The 19,297-nt window shown below is 47.3% G+C and overlaps 4 protein-coding genes across 4 annotated transcripts in view; 1 reads left to right on the top strand and 3 right to left on the bottom strand.

The window, feature by feature from the left end:
* Positions 1-263: 263 nt before the first annotated feature.
* On the bottom strand, positions 264-4,434 carry hprt1l (hypoxanthine phosphoribosyltransferase 1, like). The gene is made up of 9 exons (XM_047033835.1): positions 3,892-4,434; positions 3,412-3,518; positions 2,916-3,099; positions 2,720-2,785; positions 2,561-2,578; positions 2,298-2,380; positions 1,987-2,033; positions 1,374-1,450; positions 264-751 (listed from the first exon to the last, which is right to left on the bottom strand). The coding sequence occupies exons 1-9, from the start codon at positions 3,907-3,909 to the stop codon at positions 704-706; spliced, it is 648 nt and encodes a 215-aa protein (XP_046889791.1). The 5' UTR covers positions 3,910-4,434; the 3' UTR covers positions 264-703.
* Positions 4,435-4,507: 73 nt separating this feature from the next.
* On the bottom strand, positions 4,508-7,125 carry LOC124476598 (26S proteasome non-ATPase regulatory subunit 7-like). Its single transcript, XM_047033833.1, has 8 exons — positions 6,987-7,125; positions 6,564-6,655; positions 6,351-6,443; positions 6,144-6,241; positions 5,844-5,924; positions 5,571-5,662; positions 5,243-5,441; positions 4,508-5,157 (listed from the first exon to the last, which is right to left on the bottom strand). Exons 1-8 carry the CDS (start codon positions 7,058-7,060, stop codon positions 4,879-4,881), a joined length of 1,008 nt encoding a protein of 335 aa, XP_046889789.1. The 5' UTR covers positions 7,061-7,125; the 3' UTR covers positions 4,508-4,878.
* A 20-nt stretch (positions 7,126-7,145) lies between these two features.
* dynlrb2 (dynein light chain roadblock-type 2) lies at positions 7,146-8,413 on the top strand. Its single transcript, XM_047033836.1, has 4 exons — positions 7,146-7,240; positions 7,564-7,639; positions 7,824-7,991; positions 8,167-8,413. The coding sequence occupies exons 1-4, from the start codon at positions 7,238-7,240 to the stop codon at positions 8,208-8,210; spliced, it is 291 nt and encodes a 96-aa protein (XP_046889792.1). The 5' UTR covers positions 7,146-7,237; the 3' UTR covers positions 8,211-8,413.
* A 73-nt stretch (positions 8,414-8,486) lies between these two features.
* Positions 8,487-19,297, bottom strand: part of gse1b (Gse1 coiled-coil protein b) — an 11,147-nt gene continuing 336 nt past the window's right edge. Inside the window, exons 1-14 of the mRNA XM_047033548.1 lie at positions 19,234-19,297; positions 16,113-16,289; positions 15,232-15,412; positions 14,668-14,826; positions 14,431-14,592; positions 14,130-14,255; positions 12,668-13,038; positions 12,203-12,503; positions 11,411-11,871; positions 11,216-11,328; positions 10,468-10,999; positions 9,881-10,222; positions 9,659-9,762; positions 8,487-9,563 (exon numbers count right to left, since the gene is read on the bottom strand). The exon at positions 19,234-19,297 is cut by the window's right edge and continues 336 nt beyond it. Of these exons, the coding sequence (XP_046889504.1) occupies positions 9,426-9,563; positions 9,659-9,762; positions 9,881-10,222; positions 10,468-10,999; positions 11,216-11,328; positions 11,411-11,871; positions 12,203-12,503; positions 12,668-13,038; positions 14,130-14,255; positions 14,431-14,592; positions 14,668-14,826; positions 15,232-15,412; positions 16,113-16,287 (3,165 nt within the window). The 5' untranslated portion in view covers positions 16,288-16,289; positions 19,234-19,297 and the 3' untranslated portion in view covers positions 8,487-9,425. The remainder of the gene's footprint in view (positions 9,564-9,658; positions 9,763-9,880; positions 10,223-10,467; positions 11,000-11,215; positions 11,329-11,410; positions 11,872-12,202; positions 12,504-12,667; positions 13,039-14,129; positions 14,256-14,430; positions 14,593-14,667; positions 14,827-15,231; positions 15,413-16,112; positions 16,290-19,233) is intronic.

Here is a 19,297-nt window from a genome sequence, read left to right as displayed (position 1 = left end):
AGAACGTTGGCGAGGAGGATCAGACACTGCATTGGGCCCTCGGCAGATGTCTAGTTATGTTCAGCGATTCGATGGTAAACTGAAAAAATATCGTTTTTTATCATTGTTTAAACGTAAACACGACCATCATGCCTTTTGCAGCCATCCGATCTTGGGCTTACCATCTGCCCACAAGTTACAACACGTGTTAAGAGTGTGTTGTGAAGGCTATGACCTCATGGTGTCGTAAAAAAAACGCCAATGATGTAACAATAATACATTTATTATTGCTGTAAATTTCTAATTCGAGAAAACATCTTTAACTTCTAAGCTTTAAATATTAAATAAATATTTTACAGTACATTCCAACTCAGTCATTGCATGGCATACAGAACAAGGAGGGAAACAGCATAGCTTAGTTCCAACACAGTACATACATATATTGTACTGGCACTTATCTGAGAAAACCTTAAACATACAGAACAGAAAACCTGTGGAATATTGAATATTAGAAGTAGCAAAAACAATAAATATATATCAATAACACAAATCAGACAATCTCACAGGCATAATTTAAACTTCAATTTACAGAATTTTGGATTTTACAAAGTGAACAAACATTCCATGTGTTCTTATTTTGGAGGCTTCTCATGTAAATATGAATGTAAAGATGTCAATATGATTCAGCCCCAGGAAACAGTGACAGAGTGCTGGTCTCCCACCATCACACACGGTATTTCTCCTTGGCCTGCTCGTTCAGAACACAGATGTGCTGCAGACACAAGTAGAAAGAGACCAGCAGGCAGACACAGTAAATAGAGTTGTCAGAGATCAAGTACTCATCAAGGATGCAAACTTTTATTTTTCCATTTTAGTTTTTTACTTTTCAAAAGTTTTTTCGAGCTTCTTTTTTTCTAAACTTATTTTCAAGAAACTAAAAAACATTCTCATTGTTGCCTTTGATAGCAATCTAAATCACAAAATTCTAACTAAATGGTTTCTTGCGCGTTGTTGCGTTTGAGAACAAGGAAAAAATGACAAGAAATAATATGCCACCAAAGCAGATTAAAACTAAAATTGCAAGCCTGGCTTGAAAATGTAAGAAGTACAAAGTAGAGATATTTGTGTAAAAAACAGAGTACCATAAAATTCTACTTAACTTCCCGCCTCTGGTTGTCAGCACAGAGAGAGACAGTAGAAAGAGATCGAGTAGAGCGAGAGAGCAGAGAGAGAGCAGAGAGAGAGCAGAGAGAGAGCAGAGAGAGAGCAGAGAGAGAGAGCAGAGAGAGAGCAGAGAGAGAGAGCAGAAAGAGAGCAGAGAGAGAGCAGAGAGAGAGCAGAGAGAGAGAGCAGAGAGAGAGCTTGTCAGGAGCAGGGAGGTCCAGCCTACTCACACTGAGATCTCTAAAGTACTCGTTGTAATCCAAAGCGTAGCCCACCAGGAAGGCATCAGGGACCTCAAAGCCGATGTCTGAGAAAGAAGCACAGTGGCAGCCACCCAACACACACGGCATGTGTGATTAGTCTATGCTAAATCTGTCTAAATGTCATGCTAAGAACTGAGTTTCAAGGATATCACAGCATTCACCAGGCAGTGTCCAACTGATGTTGACAGACAGAGCATCTCTTAATGCATCAGTGTTGATATGTAACCCCACTGTGCATCCTGATAGGCTTTTTAACTGTGAATGTCTGTCTCCTGTAGAGCAGGTCAACACACCCACACACACCAGGTGGCCTGCGGGGTCCAGCCTTTAAGAGATTATCCAAGACCAACCTAAAAGCATGACATAACCGCTAGCAGTTTCAGTGTGCGGGTCAGAACGCGTGTACTACACTGCAGTACGGTGTCGTTCTACACCAAGCAGATTGTCAGATTATGTGGGTTAATCTCATGTGTAAAACACAACTGTATGTAATGCTCCCAACTACAAACATCCTTTCAAAGACTGGAGCTCTTTCTAGTGGTGGAATAACAGAACAGTGTGATGAAGGGGTCATACTCACAGTCAGGTCTGTACCCTGAGCTCTTTGGTGTTCTCTTCACAAGAAGGCTGTCACAACAGAGACAGAAAACACTGAGCACTCACTGCGTTCATTAGATTTTCTAGAAATCACCTTCCTCACAGCCTCATTTTCAGCCTCAGCTCAGAGAATCACTTTCACCCAAGGGGGATGTCTGTGAGGTAGATTAACTCTTAAGCTGCTCTCAGTCACGTAACATCTCAATCAGTTTTAGAGGTGAGTGGAAGTGAAGCCAGTGTGCTTGGAGAGGAGCAGGTAGATGTAGGGTCATGGATGTGTCAGCTGGTTCTTACCTAACTACTTTAACCATCTTTGGATTGTATTGAGCTAGCAGTGCAAGCAGAGTCTGCATCGTCCTCCCAGTCTCCACAATGTCCTACAGGGGAAAGGAAACACACAAGATGGCAGCTATTTTGATGAAAGCCTGTGGAGGAAGCAAAAGAGCTGCTTTTCCCACGGAATCTCCCCCCCCCCCCCCCCCCCCCCCCCCCCCCCCCGCTTCCACCCCCACCCCCGGGTTTTATGTGTTAACAAGGACCACGGGTTCAGGTCTTACCTCAACTATCAAAACATTCTGTGAAGAAATGAGATAAGAGAGAAAGGATCAATAGTCAATAAAACATGTAAAAGCCATGAGACCCAAACGGCAAACTCATGGGACATGGAGACACATCAGGCTCTACCTGCATGTGTCCTACAGGACAGTGGAGCTCACCTTGCCTGTCAGAGAGGACAGCTCGTCCCCTCCGATGACTTTGACACTGTTAGTCGACTGATCATTCTGTGTGTGTGTGGGGGGGAGGGGGGGGGGGAGATCAGTTGGTTAGGTTTAAAATAACCTGTACACAACTATCCCTACATATAAACATGTGACGTGTTGCTGTCGGTGGTAATGGGTTAGGTAAGCTCACACAGTAACTCTTCAGCCTGATGAAGTCCACTGTCAGGGGGAGGGAGGTGTTGCTGTTCTGGTTCAGAGACTTGATGTAGTCCAGCAGGTCGGCAAAGAACTTGTAACCACCCTTAAGAACACAGAGAGCCACGATGTGGTGACCCCCCATGTCCCTGATGATGTCACGGGCCAGACGCTCAGTCCTTAGTTGGGGACAAGACCAGACACAATCTAAATGAGACTGACAGTTATCAGGGATAGGCATTGTTGAACTAGTCTGCCCTTGGTCAAAGTGCATAATGGGTGCATTCTAAATCATGCAATCTCAGCTTCTTCTTTCTCCAATCACATTCCCATACACTCCTCATTATAAAGGGTGCGTGTTCAGTGATTTGAGAAACAAATGTGTGGTCATGGTGCCATTCAAGCTCGGCATCCACAAATAACAAATGGTGTGTGCGTCTGTTTGTGTGTGAGACAAAGCTACACAATAAACAGTGTCTCATTAGACATACCTATCCATAATCAATCCATGCGGAATGATGACCCTGTCTAAATCCTCCTCATAATGTTTAGGGACACAGAACAGGTCTAACTCGTGACCCTTCTCATCGTCTGCAATCTGAAACACAAAACACAACAAAGATAAATCTCTTCTATGCGAATCATGTTCGGCACAGAACCGAATTAGAGAAGCATTTAAATCAAATACTCTCACATTGCTTTTCAGCCACCTGTTTCCAAAGCAGCTAGTGGCTCCTTAACCTAGCCTTCTGCGACTGAGAGCGATACAAAACGGTTTATTATGTTTTACTTGGGAGAACACATTTTGTGCCCCTATTGATACTACCCTGCCAAGCAAGCACATTCAGTCACACTCACAACCCCGGGAGGTGGGGATAAACTCGGGATACGCTTTAGACAAGTGTTGCAATCAAAACAAGTGATCTACTGAGACCGCCGAACAGCTAACTACCACAACGATGTAGCCTTACCTGAAGATAAGAAGCCATGATCTTGATTGCCGCTTTCTACTCACAATGACAGTGGAGGACACATGCTCATGTCCAGGGAAACGTTTGATGGAGTCCGCCGTCTCTGCTTCCAGCGATTTCCTGTCTACTATACTTTACCGTGGGCGGTACATGCTATGCACCATCAACGGGTTTAAACCTTTACGTCACAATCCATTTTACCCTCCCAATAATCTGATATACCCGACGCAACCTGATTTTCAGACAAACTGTCTCAGCACATTCTAATATACTAATATCTGCTACAATATTTCCTAATTTGCTTTCCGAAGCCAACAACAATGATAATAAAGCTACGCTGGAATTTTTCGTCATAAAAGTATTTAAGTCTGTAGCTGTTTTATCTGTATGCCCGGGATGGTTATCTGCATCGCGTCAAAATGCTCGTGCGTTCCTTTCCAAGAGATTGTAATAGGCGGGGCTGTCGGAGTCATCTGCCACTTGCACTTGGTGGAACCTCATCCTGCGCTTTCATTTTCAAATATACCGTGCGTCATAGCAAAACTAAGACAGCCTGTGCAACTGCTTTCAATAATGCATAAAACGTATTAGTTTATCGAATAAATAAACACATTTGGAAAATGGAAATGAAATATTTATTATCCCACTTTAATGACTGACAGAGAAATAGAATTCCTCGCCATCATACAAAACTCCTCCCTCCCCTCACCCCCCCTCCCTCCCCCAGGCACCATTATGTACACTGCAGGCTCCGACAAAGGGAGACTGAACATGTTCTCACAGTGGGGATCACAAAGGCCTGCTGTCTCCCTCAGGACACATAGGAACACCAGGCCACATCTCAGATGACCCCTATTCCCCAGATACAGCCCTACTTTCAGATAGACCCACATACAGAAATGTGGCTCTGTCTAAATGTAGCACATGGCCCAGTAGAGTAAAGTATGATCTGAGCCAAAAACCAGGAGATGGAGGAAGAAAAAAAACTCATTTTTTCTTCTTCTCGTCTTTCTTAGATGACGAATCACCCTTCTCTTTATCCTTCTCCTCTTTCTCTTTCTTCTCCTCCTTCTCTTTCTTCTCCTCCTTCTCCTTCTTCTCCTTCTTGCCCTCTTCCTTCTCCTGACCTTCCTTCCTCTCTGCATCCCTGTTGGAGATCTTGTTGTTGATGAGGTTGTGGAGGGCCACCACAGAGCGGATCAGGGAGGCAAGGTAGACCACCAGCATCTGGTCGTTGGTCTTCAGGTAGAAGGCTTTGGTGAACTCCTACAGACAACACAGCACAGGGGAGTCAGCAGGGTTATTGGTTCAAAAGCACAATGTCAAAATGTCTCTGTCTCGTGGCCCATACCAGCAGGTTGACATCAGGAAGCAGGTTGAAGACATCCTGCAGCTGGTAGATGATGTGATGGTTGATGGGCAGCTTGCCTGCCACCACCCTCTCCAGATAGGCTCTGATGTCCAGCAGCTTACAGTGGAGACCCTTAAGGCCATGCACCTGGTTGGTGATGCGCTGGGACAGAGTGCCCACTGTGGTGTCCTTGATGTCTCTGAGGAGAAGCAGGAAGAGCACAGCAGATGTCAGGAAGGGGCAGAACACAACTACAGTCACACAGAGTCCAACTCAGACAGTGTGTGTGTGTCTGGGGCGTGGGGTCCAGTTGAGAGGTCATACATACCTGAGCAGGTGCTCCACACCCACTTCCTCTGCCTCTTCTGCACCTATCTCACTGGTCACATGTTCAAACGTCTTAGAAGTGGGTGTGCCATCCTGAGAGAACAGAACAATAAGTGTTGCATGTAAACAGCAATCATTTCTTTATTCACACCTACATAAAAATGTAGGTGTAACATTTAAAAAACTGGTACCCAATTGACCCAAAGGTTGAAGGGGCAAGGTTGGGGTCTGAACTACAGGATTAGAGGGGTGAAGCTGGGGCTCTTCCACCTACATCATGTATCTCCTCCACAGAGAAGTAGGCCTCGGTAGGCAGGCCCAAGTCCTTGGGCTTCACATCGATGATGACCAACACCTGACAGGGCAGGAAGGACAACATCATGTTTCATGAAACCATCTTGATGGACCAGATTAGGATCCCACACCTTGTTCAACATCAAATGTCATGCTTTTTTATTTTCCCTTCCAAGGTTCATGTCCCGTTATCAAAAACTTTGAATCCCTTATTTTACCTTTCTATATTTCACAAACTTTCAAAAATGTTCAAGGACCATGGGCCAGAAGAATCACTCACTGAGTTGGTGCAGTACTGCTTGATAAGTTCGTTTATGGCAATGTCATTCTTGTGTAGTTTTGGACCTGTATGGTACCAGCCCACAATCCGTTCTCTTGCTGCAGAAAGAGTCAGGGAGAATGTTAGAGTCAAGCCTAGACAGCCAGAGAGGAGACCCCGAGCCGCTCGCCAACCTATGATGCTGAATGGATGAGGGCCTCCACTCACCATTGACTTTCTTAAACATCCCATACATGTTCTCCAGATAGTCATGATCCAGGAACCACACCGAATCGTCCTTGTCATCTTCATCAAATGGTACTGAAGGCAATAACGATAACGTCACTCTGGTTGTCATCCTTAACATTGCAGGACAGTAGACTATGGAATTGACGTCCGTCCCCCAAATAATTTTTCACGTGAAATTGGAGAAGAACTCACCTGCAAAGCTGTTTGAAACATCAAGAACTTTCTTGTGCCAGGAACCGAGAAGGACGCCCACAACTCGTTTTTGGTTACCCACCTTTCCTATTCTGTAAAACGATTACAGTAATAATACTTAATCTTGCTATTTTAAGTTATTTCAGGTTACTAGCTTTACCAATTCTGCTATTGGTGCCAGTTACCGTTAGCTAGCTAGTTAGCAGAAGAGCTAAGATTGGGCAAAACAAGCTAAAAAAGATAGGTTTCTGACTCAGCAGTTAGCTACTCAGCTAGCTACAGTAGCTCTAGCTACTTGTTGTAGCAGAGTAGCTAGACAACTTGGTTAGGCCTAAACTGTCTGCAACGTCAAATTGTTTAACAAAAAGGTACGATCTAATGAAGCAAAATGTGAAAACATATAAATAGACTTAAACTGTGTACCTGTTAAAATGATCCACCACGCTAAGCAACACCAATGGGTGAACAACCACATTTTCTACTGCTATCTCCGGCATTTTAAATGCTACGATGACACCAGACGCAACAACGGTCGGAACTACTTCCTGTCAAATTAAAGCAGCTACAGAGAATGTCTAGGCTCTGGCAGCTACTTCCGTTTCCCCTGGCAACAGCAGCGCAAAACTGCCCGAGTCAGACCAACAACATTTACAGCTGGCTTTGTAACTGCAAATATGGTAAAATGACTCAACATTTTGAATCACTTTTAGCTGGGTACTCACAAGACTGGTTCACTGATTGCAAGTGTATGTAAAAACAGGTTAGCATGTCAATACGAAGAACATAGGAAATGTAAATGCATGGTACAGTAGCTGCTAGAGCTAGTCTACCTACAGTACCGTAGCTAAACTGTAGTACACTCACTGTACACTGTTTGTGTTTCCTTTTTGTATCAGCAACAAATATTGATTGGATGATGTGACGTGGATGAGAATCTGTGAATATATAATAACATTGAGTCATCTGGATAATAGGGTTTTTCTCACAATTAATTTTGCAGGCAGAAGTTGAAGAGACACTGAAAAGAATCCAAACCCACAAAGGCGTAATTGGAACCATAGTTGTCAATGCGGAAGGTGAGAAAAAAACAAGATTAATTGTTAGCGGACAGTACGAGTCACGTTACACACTACATATTCTTATTGCAAACATAAATTACATTAAGGCAACTTAGATTTAATGCTAATGTATTATTGTCGGGGACACGCAGGGTGTCATATGTTAACGTTATTTTGTGACGCTGATGCCTGTCTTTCCTAGGTATCCCAATCAGAACCACGTTAGATAACTCCACCACAGTCCAGTACGCGGGGCTTCTACACCAGCTCACTGTGAAAGCAAGGAGCACTGTTCGAGACATCGACCCTCAAAACGACCTCACTTTCTTACGCGTCCGTTCCAAGAAGCATGAGATAATGGTGGCACCCGGTAAGTGAAGCTTTAATTATCCTATATAGTTTACATGATGCAAACTATGGAAATTACGAATTATTGAATTCATATGACCAATTTAATTGCATAAGACCAGTTTATAAGTCTATTCAAACCATTGTTCATTGAACGTTGTAGCCTAATGGTATCTAATGTTCTCCTCCCCCATCAGACAAGGAGTACTTGTTGATAGTCATTCAGAACCCTAGTGAATAGCGTCCTCATGACTCCGGCCCAGGGCGTCAACACAAAGCTTCAGCCACAATGTGTGCCGTGTACCAGGCCTAATACTGCTGTCTACTCTGTAACCATCTTTCATTTTGTAGTAATGTTGCCTTGTATTAGATAGTTCCTGTCCTCTCCCATCTCAATGTGACTGACAATTCATCCTTTTATTAAATTAAAATTGAAATGCCATAGCCATGTGTTTTGTGTGTTTATTGACTACAAGTGCAGATTGGTGGAAATCACACATTTCTTACACCATAAAGATTATAGTAATTATAGTGTGGTATTGGAGCCAATTACACCCAACATTCAATCTTTACAGTTGGTGACAAATTCCTGTTTGTCGATATGAAAATTCCTTACACACTTACCTCATTGCCATTTCAATGAACACACAATCAGCAGATTGTGATGTTTTTGATTGACTTTGTACACAGAATTGGAGAATTTGGCGCTTCATCTTTGGGAACTTCATGACAGTAATTTCCAACGTGGCCAGTAGAGGTCACTCTCAGTCTGGCACAGCTGCCTTGGAAATTCAAGCATTCACTTAAATTAAAGAAAGAAAGGATGCTATATTTTTCCCATTTATTTAATCTATCAAGAAATTACAGAAATAATTTTATTAAATAAATCATTAGTATTGTATACTGCACATTTAATAAATAGATAATGTAAAAATGTTTAAAATCTTGATGTTAAAAATGTTTAACATCAAGTCTCGTCACCCTATAGCCCACATCACTAGTGCATTTTAACTTAACCAAAAACCTTTATTGAAAACAGTCCAAATAAATTTACTGTACATTTGAATATCTTTACCCATTTTAGTTTGACCAGTCCCAAATCAATCAAAAGATGTCCATGGTATGGCTTTTGAATACAATGTTAAGAAAATAAATAATATAAAAAGAAAGGTCTATTACTGACTAACAAACAATGGCAACATTATTTTTCGTGAATTCAGTCTCATCACTTCACTCCAACCACTGATACCTGTAGCTGAGTACTAATCTGCATCTTAACCACTGCAGGTGCTGGTTTCTGACACCATCCGTCACCTGGATGACGGGGGGTCACCTGGATGATGGGGGTCACCTGGATGATGGGGGTCACCTGGATGACGGGGGTCACCTGGATGATGGGGGTCACCTGGATGATGGGGGTCACCTGGATGACGGGGGTCACCTGGATGACGGGGGGTCACCTAGATGTATGCCCGTTGGCTTGCCTCCTGCCCCAGTGCATGTTGGGAAGGGTCAGACAGTTCCTGAAGTGCTGGAGCTGAGCCTGAAGCCTCCCCCTCTCCTCCCCCACTCTCTGCTGCTGGCCAATCAGCTCCTAGGAGATGACGGCAGTGAGGTTAACCCAGAAGTCCCTCGAGAGTTGCACGGATGGTGCCCCAGATGGGCAGAGAGACAGGCAGGGGAACTTACCCCCATGGTGAGAGAGAGCTGCTGGGCCCTCCTGCCCAGGGCCACCTGCTCAGCCTCCAGCCTCCGGCACTGACTGAGGAGGACCTGCCTCTCAACACCATGCTCTGGGAGACAGGACACATGGCGGTCAGTTAGGATCACAGCTCAACTACATGAATTATCCAGAAGTTTAGGGCTCTGGTCACGGGTCAACTAAACTAGCCCCATGAAAGGTTCTCTCACCATCCATGTACTCGTGATAGGCTTCAAAGATGGCTTCAATACCCTGCCATCTTCCAGATTCCTCCTCCTCCTCTTCCTCTGAATACTCATTCTGCCCCCCTGTTGTTTGCTTATGAAGGGTTGGGGTGTTTAACTGAAGGCTGTTTGTGTGTGTATGGTGGGCAAGCACATAGCTGTTTGTGTTTGGGTGTTGGCTGTGGGTGTTGCCATTGGTGTGTGTGTGGTACTTGCGTGAGTGGCCATTTGTGTGTGCGTAGTTGGTGCGTGAGTGGCTGTTGGTGTGTGATGGAGGGGGACTGACAGGCTCCAACTTCAGATTTGGCTTAGGTAGGGAGGAGAGTCCTGAGGAGGGAGGAGAGAGGGGAAGAGAGAGAGAGAGAGAGAGAGAGAGAGAGAGAGAGAGAGAGAGAGAGAGAGAGAGAGAGAGAGAGAGAAAGGGACATAGAAAGATGAAAAGAGAGATAGGGAGAAAGAGATAAAGAGAGACAGAGAAAGATCAGTGTCAGGTGGTCTATTTGTATCTAACCCTTCCAGAGAGAAGGGGGCAGAATCCCCCCTGAGCGTTCTGATGTTTGAATGCAGCTCACCTCTGCTACTGAGCTGTTGAAAGTGTTGAGCGAAGACCTCCGGAGGGAATCTTTCCCAGGACCCACCGTGCCACTTCTGCCCACATTCAGCCCTCTTAAGCTGGGCAGGGGAGTCAACAGTGTCCTGCAGACCCTGGAGCATCTTAGCTGGAGGACACTTGGCTAACCTGGTGTCTTCAGTACGGCGGGCTAGGGGTGGGGGATGTCGGGGTGAGGGGATGTCCACAGAGAGCTTGGGGACGTAGGGGGGAGGGGAGGGAGGGAGGGATGGGGCACCTCTTCTTTGTTTTGGGGAGATGTGGGAGAGATGGAGGCCGCTGAGGAACTTCTTCTTGTCCTCCAGCTCAGGACAGCGGTCCATCTCCTCCGGGGTGTAGGGCGTGATGAGGGGGGGTGGGAGGACCAGGGGGCGGGCTTGGGGGGAGGGGCTGCGCTCCTTTAGCATCCTCCTCCTCTTCCTCCTCTGCTGGTGAAGAAGTTGGTTTCGATGAGCCTGGGTGGTTAGGCCACACCCACGCAGGAAGTCCACCTTCTACACACAGGAAGGGGTGGGGATTAAGTAATCAGATAGGAAGACAATGTTCTTATAGAGGGATTGTGTGTGCCTAGGTGTGACTGAGGTAAGTGTATATGTGCATTTAGTTTATGTGTGTTTTAGCATGTGCATAAAACATGAGACATGTGTGCGTAAGTGCATATGCATAGCAGTGTGTGTGTGTGTGTGTGTGTGTGTGTGTGGGATGTTTACCTCAGAGGAAGTGTCCAGTTTGAGGGGGGGCTGCTCTGACACCCTCCTCAGGTGGGCTTTGACGTCTTCCTCGTCGCTCTCGTCACATGAGTAATCCAGGTCGTAGTAGTAACCTGGCGACAAGATAAGACAGGGAACATGAAGGTCTCCTCGTCCATCTGGAATATTAATAGTAGAGGACTCCCCTGTTCTCACCTCCTTCACTGGCCTCCCTCTTCCTCCTCTCTCGGAGGTCCATTGTGCTGATCAGCCGGCAGGGCTGTCTCAGGGCCGCATCCCACACCAGCTCTGCGTCCTGGAGCTCTGTGGGAGGCGAGGGGGAGGTGGCTGGGCAGCGCACCCCCAGATGGGAGCAGGCTCTAGGGGACAGGGGCAGGCTCCAGGGCCTCTGAGGGCAGACGCCCTCCAAGGACCCGTCCTGGTGCTGGGCTCTGCTCCAGGCAGACGGCTGCAGACTGCCCCTCCCCAGGACTCCTTCAGCTCTGGTCAGGCCCGGAGGGGGGCGGTTGGGGGGGGTGAACTTACACCGGGAGTCGGGGAGGGTCTGTGTGAGGAAGGCAGGGCTCCAGAGGGTGGGGGGAGGGGCCTGGAGACCAGGGGGTTTGGGGGAGAGCAGTGGGGGCGGGGCTCCCAGACTGGGGTGTGTCTCTCCAGACCTGGGAGGAAGAGATGTTTTAGTGAACTGGTAAAAGACCAAACGCAAAAAGGGCATATACCTGTACTGTTTATCAAAAAACCTTTTGTTTCTGGACATTCATGCTTGTGAAAAAAAAAAAGGATGAGAATTGGAAAAAAGAAATATACAGCCCATGCTGTGACATGTCTGCATTTGTGTTTTGGTATGGACTCTTATGGTATAGACTCGTATGTACTATAGTATAAATCAATTCATTGTAAAATGACTGATTGGGAAATGATGAAATGATGATAGAGATCTATCTCAGATTTTCTGTTTCATCTAACTATGATTTAGTCTGGTACAATCACCTCTGTCTGTCTCTGCTTGGCTCCGCCCTCTTCCCAGGTGACCTAGGCTCCGCCCTCTTCCCAGGTGACCTTGGCTCTGGCCGTCCCTCCCTTTCCTCCTCAGGCTTACGTTGCCATGCCAACCACTGACCCTCCTTATTGGCTCCCCGAGACATCACACCAGCTGCCAGAGTCCCAGGCACCCCTCCAGCCACAAGGCCCCTTCCCAGGTATGAGGGCACCAGGCTGGGCAGGAGCGGAGGCATACCCCCCCTGGAGGACTGGAGGGCTGGCCAGATGACTGGGGCCTCCACAACATCATCTAGAGTCACAACCATCAGATGTCAGTCACACAATATCCAACACTCCATGTGGCTGTGCTTGTGTGGGGCTATTTGTGCGTATGAGCAATTTACATGTGCGTGTGTGGGGAAGACTGTATATGTGTGTGTGTATATATACATATGTGTGTGTGTGTGTCCTTACCCAGTCTGGTAGGAGTCTGTGGTGAAGTCCTCCGTGTCCACTGCTCCGCCCAATACAGCCTCTCTGCTGCTCTCTCCCCCTGCTGTCTCTCCCCCTGCTGTCTCTCCCCCTGCTGTCTCTCCCCCTGCTGTCTCTCCACCTGTCTCTGCTTCTGACTGTCCCTCTCCCGCTCTCTGTCTCGCTCTCTGTCTCGCTCCCTCTCTCGCTCTCTGTCTCGCTCCCTCTCTCGCTCCCTCTCTCGCTCTCTGTCTCGCTCCCTCTCTCGCTCTCTGTCTCGCTCCTCATCCAGCTCCCTCGCTCTCTCTCGCTCCCTCTCTTTCATCCGTTCGCATTCCCTCTCTCGCAGGCAAACCTCATCCTCCATCTGCATTCTGTGAAGGACAACACCAGAGATGGGTGATTGTACAAATACAATTGGCTAATTGACTATATGCACACAACAGTGACACGTATTTCCAGGGGGAAAAGGCCAGGTCTAGAACTTCAGGAGAAGTTAGAAACATGACTTTTAATAACCTTTTAATAACACACACACAATAACCAGAACAGGTTGTTACCCTTTAACTATTGCTCTCTTGTTAACCCTCCACTCAGACTGTGAGGCTTCTTTTCATGACAGGTCGTCCTCAGGGAGATCTCTCCCGTTTCCACTGTACACTGTATATTCACACTAAACCATAAACGCACTGCTGCGGCAGTCCACCTTTCGTCTCATATTTCATAGAGTCAAAGTTGACAACCCTAAACCTGACAGCTAGTAGTAATGGCTACTTTTTAATTAAGTTTATGTCAGAGCCCACACTTCTTTACTTTAACTTTAGTGAAAAAGTGTCATCAGTACTTCAACTTTTATCTTTTTAAACTTTTACCAGAGTCTTTTTAAACTTTTACCAGAGTCTTTTTAAACACGAGTATCTGTACTTCTACGTAAGTGAAGGATGTGTGTGCTTTTTCCATCTTTGGACAACACATACACACACACACACACACACACACAGGGGGATGTGTCATCTCAGCATGGCGCAAATATCATCAAACCACTGGTAAACCTGGTGTGTGTGTGTGTGTGTGAAATGTATGAAGGGGAGTCTGCATATAGTTACACGTGGTGTGTGTAGGCTGAAGGAGAGTGGCTGTTTGCAGAGAGCACTGCAGGGTGTTTGCTAAAAATACCACCCAGTCAGCAAGATGTGCCCAACCTGCACAGAGGAGTTTCCACATCCATGAGAGAGGAGAGAGAGAACGGTGTGTGGGGGGGTGTGTCTGTGTGCTGTTGTGTGTGTAGAGGAGAGTGTGTGTGAGGGGGTGGTGCATGTGGCATACTCTTCACATGTGTGTTTATGTGTGTGGCTGTGTGGGGGTGTGTGTGGGTGTGTGTGTTGGGGTGTGGCTTACATGTGTGTGCATTCAGATGTATCTTTACAAGAATTGGTGCTTGTGTGTGTGTGTGTGTGTGTGTTACCTTCCAGCCAGTGGGTGGGGCCTCCCAGACAGGTGCCCAGCAGAGGGGAGGAGAGGGAGGGCTCCCCCTGGAGGCACATGGTAGAACTGTGACCGCAGCGCTGAAAGACACAAAGACTCCTCCATTCTAGAAAAGAGAGATATAGCCAAAGGGAGAGGGTAGGGTTAGAATAGGCAGGGAGGATGTAGTACCTGTGTAGGGTGAGGGGGGGTAGTACCTGTGTAGGGTGAGGGGGGGGGGGGTAGTACCTGTGTAGGGTGAGGGGGGGTAGTACCTGTGTAGGGTGAGGGGGGGGTAGTACCTGTGTAGGGTGAGGGGGGAGGGTAGGTAGGCAGGGGGGTAGTAGGCAGCTGCAGGGTGGAGGTGGTTTAGGGGGGCAAGCCGGAGGTCGTCTGTAGTGAATGGGTGGAGTCTTCTCAGATATTCCTCTTCGACGGCCCCTAAGGACATCTGCCCAGGTGAGCTGGAGGAAGAGGACAGGGGGTTAGTGTGTGCGGGGGTGGGGGGTTGTGTGTGGTCTGAGGGGCAGAGTTCTAACCTGAGGTTCTGGAGATGGAGGTTCTGCATGAGAAAGCTGTGGGTAATAGAGAGGGAGGGTGTCAGGGGGCGGGGGGAGAGGGCTGGCAGGGGTCCTGGCTGGAGGGGGGGAGAGGGCTGGGGGAGCAGTCGCCTCGTGTAGGGTGGTGGTCTCAACGATTACACACTCTTGACGAACCGGTAGGAAGCCAGACTGGACCTGGAACAGAGCGAGTGGGAGGTGGGAGCCTTACATTTCTCTCTTGGGAAAGAAATTCCAATAAGCTTACACTTTGTTAATACTTGTGGGTCTCTCTGCACGTTCTCTGGTCTGTTTAGATTTCTGGTTTCTCCAACGCTGACATGTACGGAATTCAATATTTTACTGATGGAAGTACGAAGAAGGAAGAGAGGTCGAGAGACTGAGTCAGAGAGGCAGAGAGACTGAGTCAGAGAGGCAGAGAGACTGAGTCAGAGAGGCAGAGAGACTGAGTCAGAGCGGCAGAGAGACTGAGTCAGAGAGGCATAGAGACTGAGTAAGTGACTGAGGAGGAGCCCTGAGAGAGGCAGGATGAAGGGAGCGTACCTGCGGTCTGTCTGTCCTCCAGGGGGCACTGGTGGACAGGCAAAGGGAGACAGGGCCCACCGGGGGGTCCTGGGGACAATGTGGCCCTTGAGCTGGCCCTGGAGGAGCCCCACACAGCCCCACAGGGGGCTACACCCAGGGGGGCTGGGGCCCGGAGCTGGAGACACGACTGAAGAGGAACCTGGAGGAGGAGATTGGAGAGACACATGGAGTGTTTTTGTCAGAAAAACTATGATGAGTGTTAATTTGATAGGAAGTCAAAAGACTGTTTAGCAATACAACATCCATACACACATTCATGCACACAAAAACGCTAATAGATGCACACAAAGTACATGTGTACACACACACAGACAGACAGACAGACAGACAGACACACAGACACATACACACACACACACACACCTCCCTAGATGGTGATATAGGGAGGGTAAAAGAGAGAACAGCTAATTACTTCCTCATTAAAAGGAGATGTAAGGAGGCAGGAGGCAACGGAGAGAGGTCAGCACAGGTCAGCCCTCTCATTAATACACTAGAGGAGCCAGAAACACACTAAAACACGAGCCAGAAACACACTAAAACACGAGCCAGAAACACACTAACACACGAGCCAGAAACACACTAAAACACGAGCCAGAAACACACTAACACATGAGCCAGAAACACACTAACACACGAGCCAGAAACACACTAACACACGAGCCAGAAACACACTAACACACGAGCCAGAAACACACTAACAAAAAAGTGCGCTGAGACATAACTTCACGATGTCTGACGGGGTCACCATGGTTACAGTGTGTCAGTGCTGCATGGTTACAGTGTGTCAGTGCTGCATGGTTACAGTGTGTCAGTGCTGCAGAACACCCTGTGAGACTCACCTCTGGGTTCTGTCTGTCTGGGTTCTGTCTGTCTGGGTTCTGTCTGTTTGGGTTCTGTCTGTTTGGGTAGTTTCTGGAGGGCAGCAGCAAATCCTGAGCCAGCAGACTGGAAATCAGCACTCCTGTTGGCTAGTGGGCTGATCGTTGCCGTGGTGCGAGTAGCTGAGGAGATCATTCCTGATGGGAGAGAAGGAATGAGAGACAGAGTGTGAGAGTGAAGGAGGGATAGAGACAGAAAGAGGGTCCTCTGGACAAAAAAAGGAGAGAAATAGTGAAAGATATTGAGAAAAAGAACGAGATATGATGTTCTGCGTCCCCTTTCAGATGTCCTGTATGTGTGTGAAAGAGAGAGAGAGAGTGAGAGAGGCTCAGACAGAATGGAGGAAGTGTTAACAAAGCCATGAGCTCAATAGCAACTCACACATACGGCTGACTATGTACACACACACACACACATGAACACCTAGTGGGAGTTAGCCAAGACACTTACTGTCATAGTGTAAAACACAGTCAGAAAACAAAACCACAGGGTCAAGCAGTAACCATAGTATCCACATTCAGTTATTCAACTGTCAACATTCTCTGACCCACTGACAGAACACACACACACGCACACACACCCTCACACACAGAACTCTTGACTGCAGCCTAGCAGAGAACGGAAAACTTATCTTATCTCTCCTCATCTCTCCTCCCTCCATTTCTCTAGATCGGCTTTTCTTTTCTCTCGTTTCTCCCTCCCTTCCTTTCTCCCTCCCTCTCTCTACTCTCTCTACTCTCTGTGTTTAATCACAACACACTGCAATGAATACACCAAAGCATGAATACACCCTAACACCAAAGCACCACACACACACGTCTCTCTCTGCCACCCTCGCTGACACTGTGAGACTCCTGTCTCCTGGTGTATGTCTTGTTCACACACACACACTCAGACACACACACACTGATACACACTCTCAAGACATACACACTGGTCTGTGCTATCTTTCTAGGAAGAGCTCATCTCTTTATGTCTGTCGTTCCCTCTCTCCCTCCCTCTCTCCCTCCCTCTCTCCCTCCCTCTCTTCCTCTCTCCCTCCCTCCCTCCCTCTCTCCCTCCCTCCCTCCCTCCCTCCCTCTCTACCTCCCTCTTTCCCTCCCTCCTTCCCTCCCTCCATCTCTCCTCTACAACAGCCAACTCAGCCTTGCAGCTGCTTCATGGTCACATGATCACCCTCAGTTCTCTCCCCTCCACTTCTCTTCCTCCTGCCTCTGTCTCAAGTTTTAGATTATTATGTTCCTTACTTACGCATATTCTTCCTTCATTCAGACCTTTTCCTGACCCTTTCCTGCCCTTTCCTGCTCGTTCACCCCCCCCCCCCTTCCCTGTTACCCTGCCAACATGCTCCCATCCACACCCAGGTAGCAGAGTGTTTACAGGGAGGTGAAGCCTGAGAGGAGCCAGACCAGGAGCAGGACAGTGGACAGGGCCCTGACAGTGAACCCTGACCCCTGACCCCCAGCACTGGACACACAGGAGAAAGGGGAGGAAAAAACAGACCAGGCTTATCTCTTTCACGCTCTCATTTTCAGTCATAGCTTAGAACCTTATTGTAGTGCAACTAAATGTGGAGTGGGTTTTATTAGCCTGGTCTGTGGTGTAGCATCAGCACCTACACACACACACACACACACAGTTAGCTGACTCAGGATTTCCACAGGTGTCACACAACATATGCCTGACCTCCACTGAGACATGAGTCTGCGTGTGTTCATGTCTCACTGCTACAAAAGCATCTCCACAAAGAATCCTTTCTAGAGGCTAGATGTATGACACGCGGACAACATACTACATGTATGAGACAAGGCCAACATACGACATGTATTACATAAGGCGTTGCTACATACTACATGTATGACACGGCCCAGTGCTTCCTAACTCTTCTGTCTGTATGGCAGAAGGTTGTTTCTTAGACAAGAATATACAGTACACTTCAAGCAAGTCTAAATAGATCATTTGAATTAGGAAAATGTAAAGTCAAAATGCAATCATTGTAGAAAGATGCTAAAACAATCTAATAACCGACTGTGAAAATGAATACACTGATCCTGAAGGGATGTGGAGCTTTGAAAAACTGGAGACATGAGAGCAAGAAAAAGAGAAAGAGAGAGAGAGGGAGAGAGAGAGAGGGAGAGAGAGAGGGGGAGAGAAAGAGAAAGAGAGAGAGAGGGAGAGAGAGAGAGAGAGAGAGAGGGAGAGAAAGAGAAAGAGAGAGGGAGAGAGAGAGGGAGAGAGAGAGAAAGAGAGAGGGAGAGAGAGAGGGGGAGAGGGAAAGAGAGGGAGTGGGGGGCAATTAAAGAGATTGGAGGTTTACTCCCTCGCCCCTGTGGAGCAGCTGCTCTATAGCAGGTCAGCAGCACATGCACACTGGAGAGGTGTGTGTGTGTGTGTGTGTGTGTGCGTATGTGTGTGTGTGTGTGTGTGTGTGTGTGTGTGTGTGTGTGACCTCCACCTGCAGGCTGTGTACACACAGAGCGACATGATCCGCTTGACTGCTGCTAATGCGGCCAGTGGCGTTTAGCTGTGATAAACAATAGAACCGTCTGAGTTCCCCTTGCACCCCCAGCACCCGGAGCGGTCCATGGAGATCTGGGAGACTACTTCACACCGTCTGTTTCAGTTTAATTATGAATCAACAACCATGTTTGGTGGCGGACTTGTTTGACATCTTAGTTCAAACATTGTCACATCAACCTGGCACTAAGACATACTGGCCACACTCATTATCCAACAGAAATGTGGTTGGTATTAGGCTGAAAGCCAACCACATTCAGGCATTTCGTCAAATTAAATGCAAGAGGCAAAATAGAGAGTGATATTCATAAGTTCATTGGGAGAGAGCTTTCTTGTCTGTTGAAGCGTCAACGCAAGTCACTCTCGGCACCGCGCGCTGAGACGGACAAGCTTAATGCAATAGAGCATGCGGAATGCTGTACAAGATTCACACAAAAACAACAATATCTGACAACAATTAGAATGAGTAGACTAGACTATAGACGACTATATATAGAAAGGGCATTCACGGGTCGTTAATAGGAAACCGAACTTCATCATCGGAAAGTGAGTCTGACTACTTACCGCGTTATCGACAGATGAGGTGAACATTTTAGATGAATACAGAGTTAAACTACGTCCTCTCCAT

The sequence above is a fragment of the Hypomesus transpacificus genome, chromosome 14, assembly GCF_021917145.1.
Source record: "Hypomesus transpacificus isolate Combined female chromosome 14, fHypTra1, whole genome shotgun sequence".
Taxonomy (NCBI): Eukaryota; Metazoa; Chordata; class Actinopteri; order Osmeriformes; family Osmeridae; genus Hypomesus; species Hypomesus transpacificus.
Note: the sequence above shows the minus strand (reverse complement) of the source record. Positions and strands in the feature narration are given on the sequence as shown.

Coding starts and splice junctions, on each gene's coding strand:
- hprt1l (XM_047033835.1), bottom strand. Junction 3,100..3,411: donor CATGGATTGATTATGGATAG/GTATGTCTAATG, acceptor TCCCCAACTAAG/GACTGAGCGTCTGGCCCGTG. Junction 2,034..2,297: donor AAGATGGTTAAAGTAGTTAG/GTAAGAACCAGC, acceptor CTGTTGTGACAG/CCTTCTTGTGAAGAGAACAC.
- LOC124476598 (XM_047033833.1), bottom strand. CDS start 7,060: ATGCCGGAGATAGCAGTAGAAAATGTGGTTGTTCACCCATTGGTGTTG. Junction 6,656..6,986: donor GTGGTGGATCATTTTAACAG/GTACACAGTTTA, acceptor ATCGTTTTACAG/AATAGGAAAGGTGGGTAACC. Junction 5,442..5,570: donor GGTGTGGAGCACCTGCTCAG/GTATGTATGACC, acceptor GCTTCTCCTCAG/AGACATCAAGGACACCACAG.
- dynlrb2 (XM_047033836.1), top strand. Junction 7,640..7,823: donor CATAGTTGTCAATGCGGAAG/GTGAGAAAAAAA, acceptor TGTCTTTCCTAG/GTATCCCAATCAGAACCACG. Junction 7,992..8,166: donor TGAGATAATGGTGGCACCCG/GTAAGTGAAGCT, acceptor CTCCCCCATCAG/ACAAGGAGTACTTGTTGATA.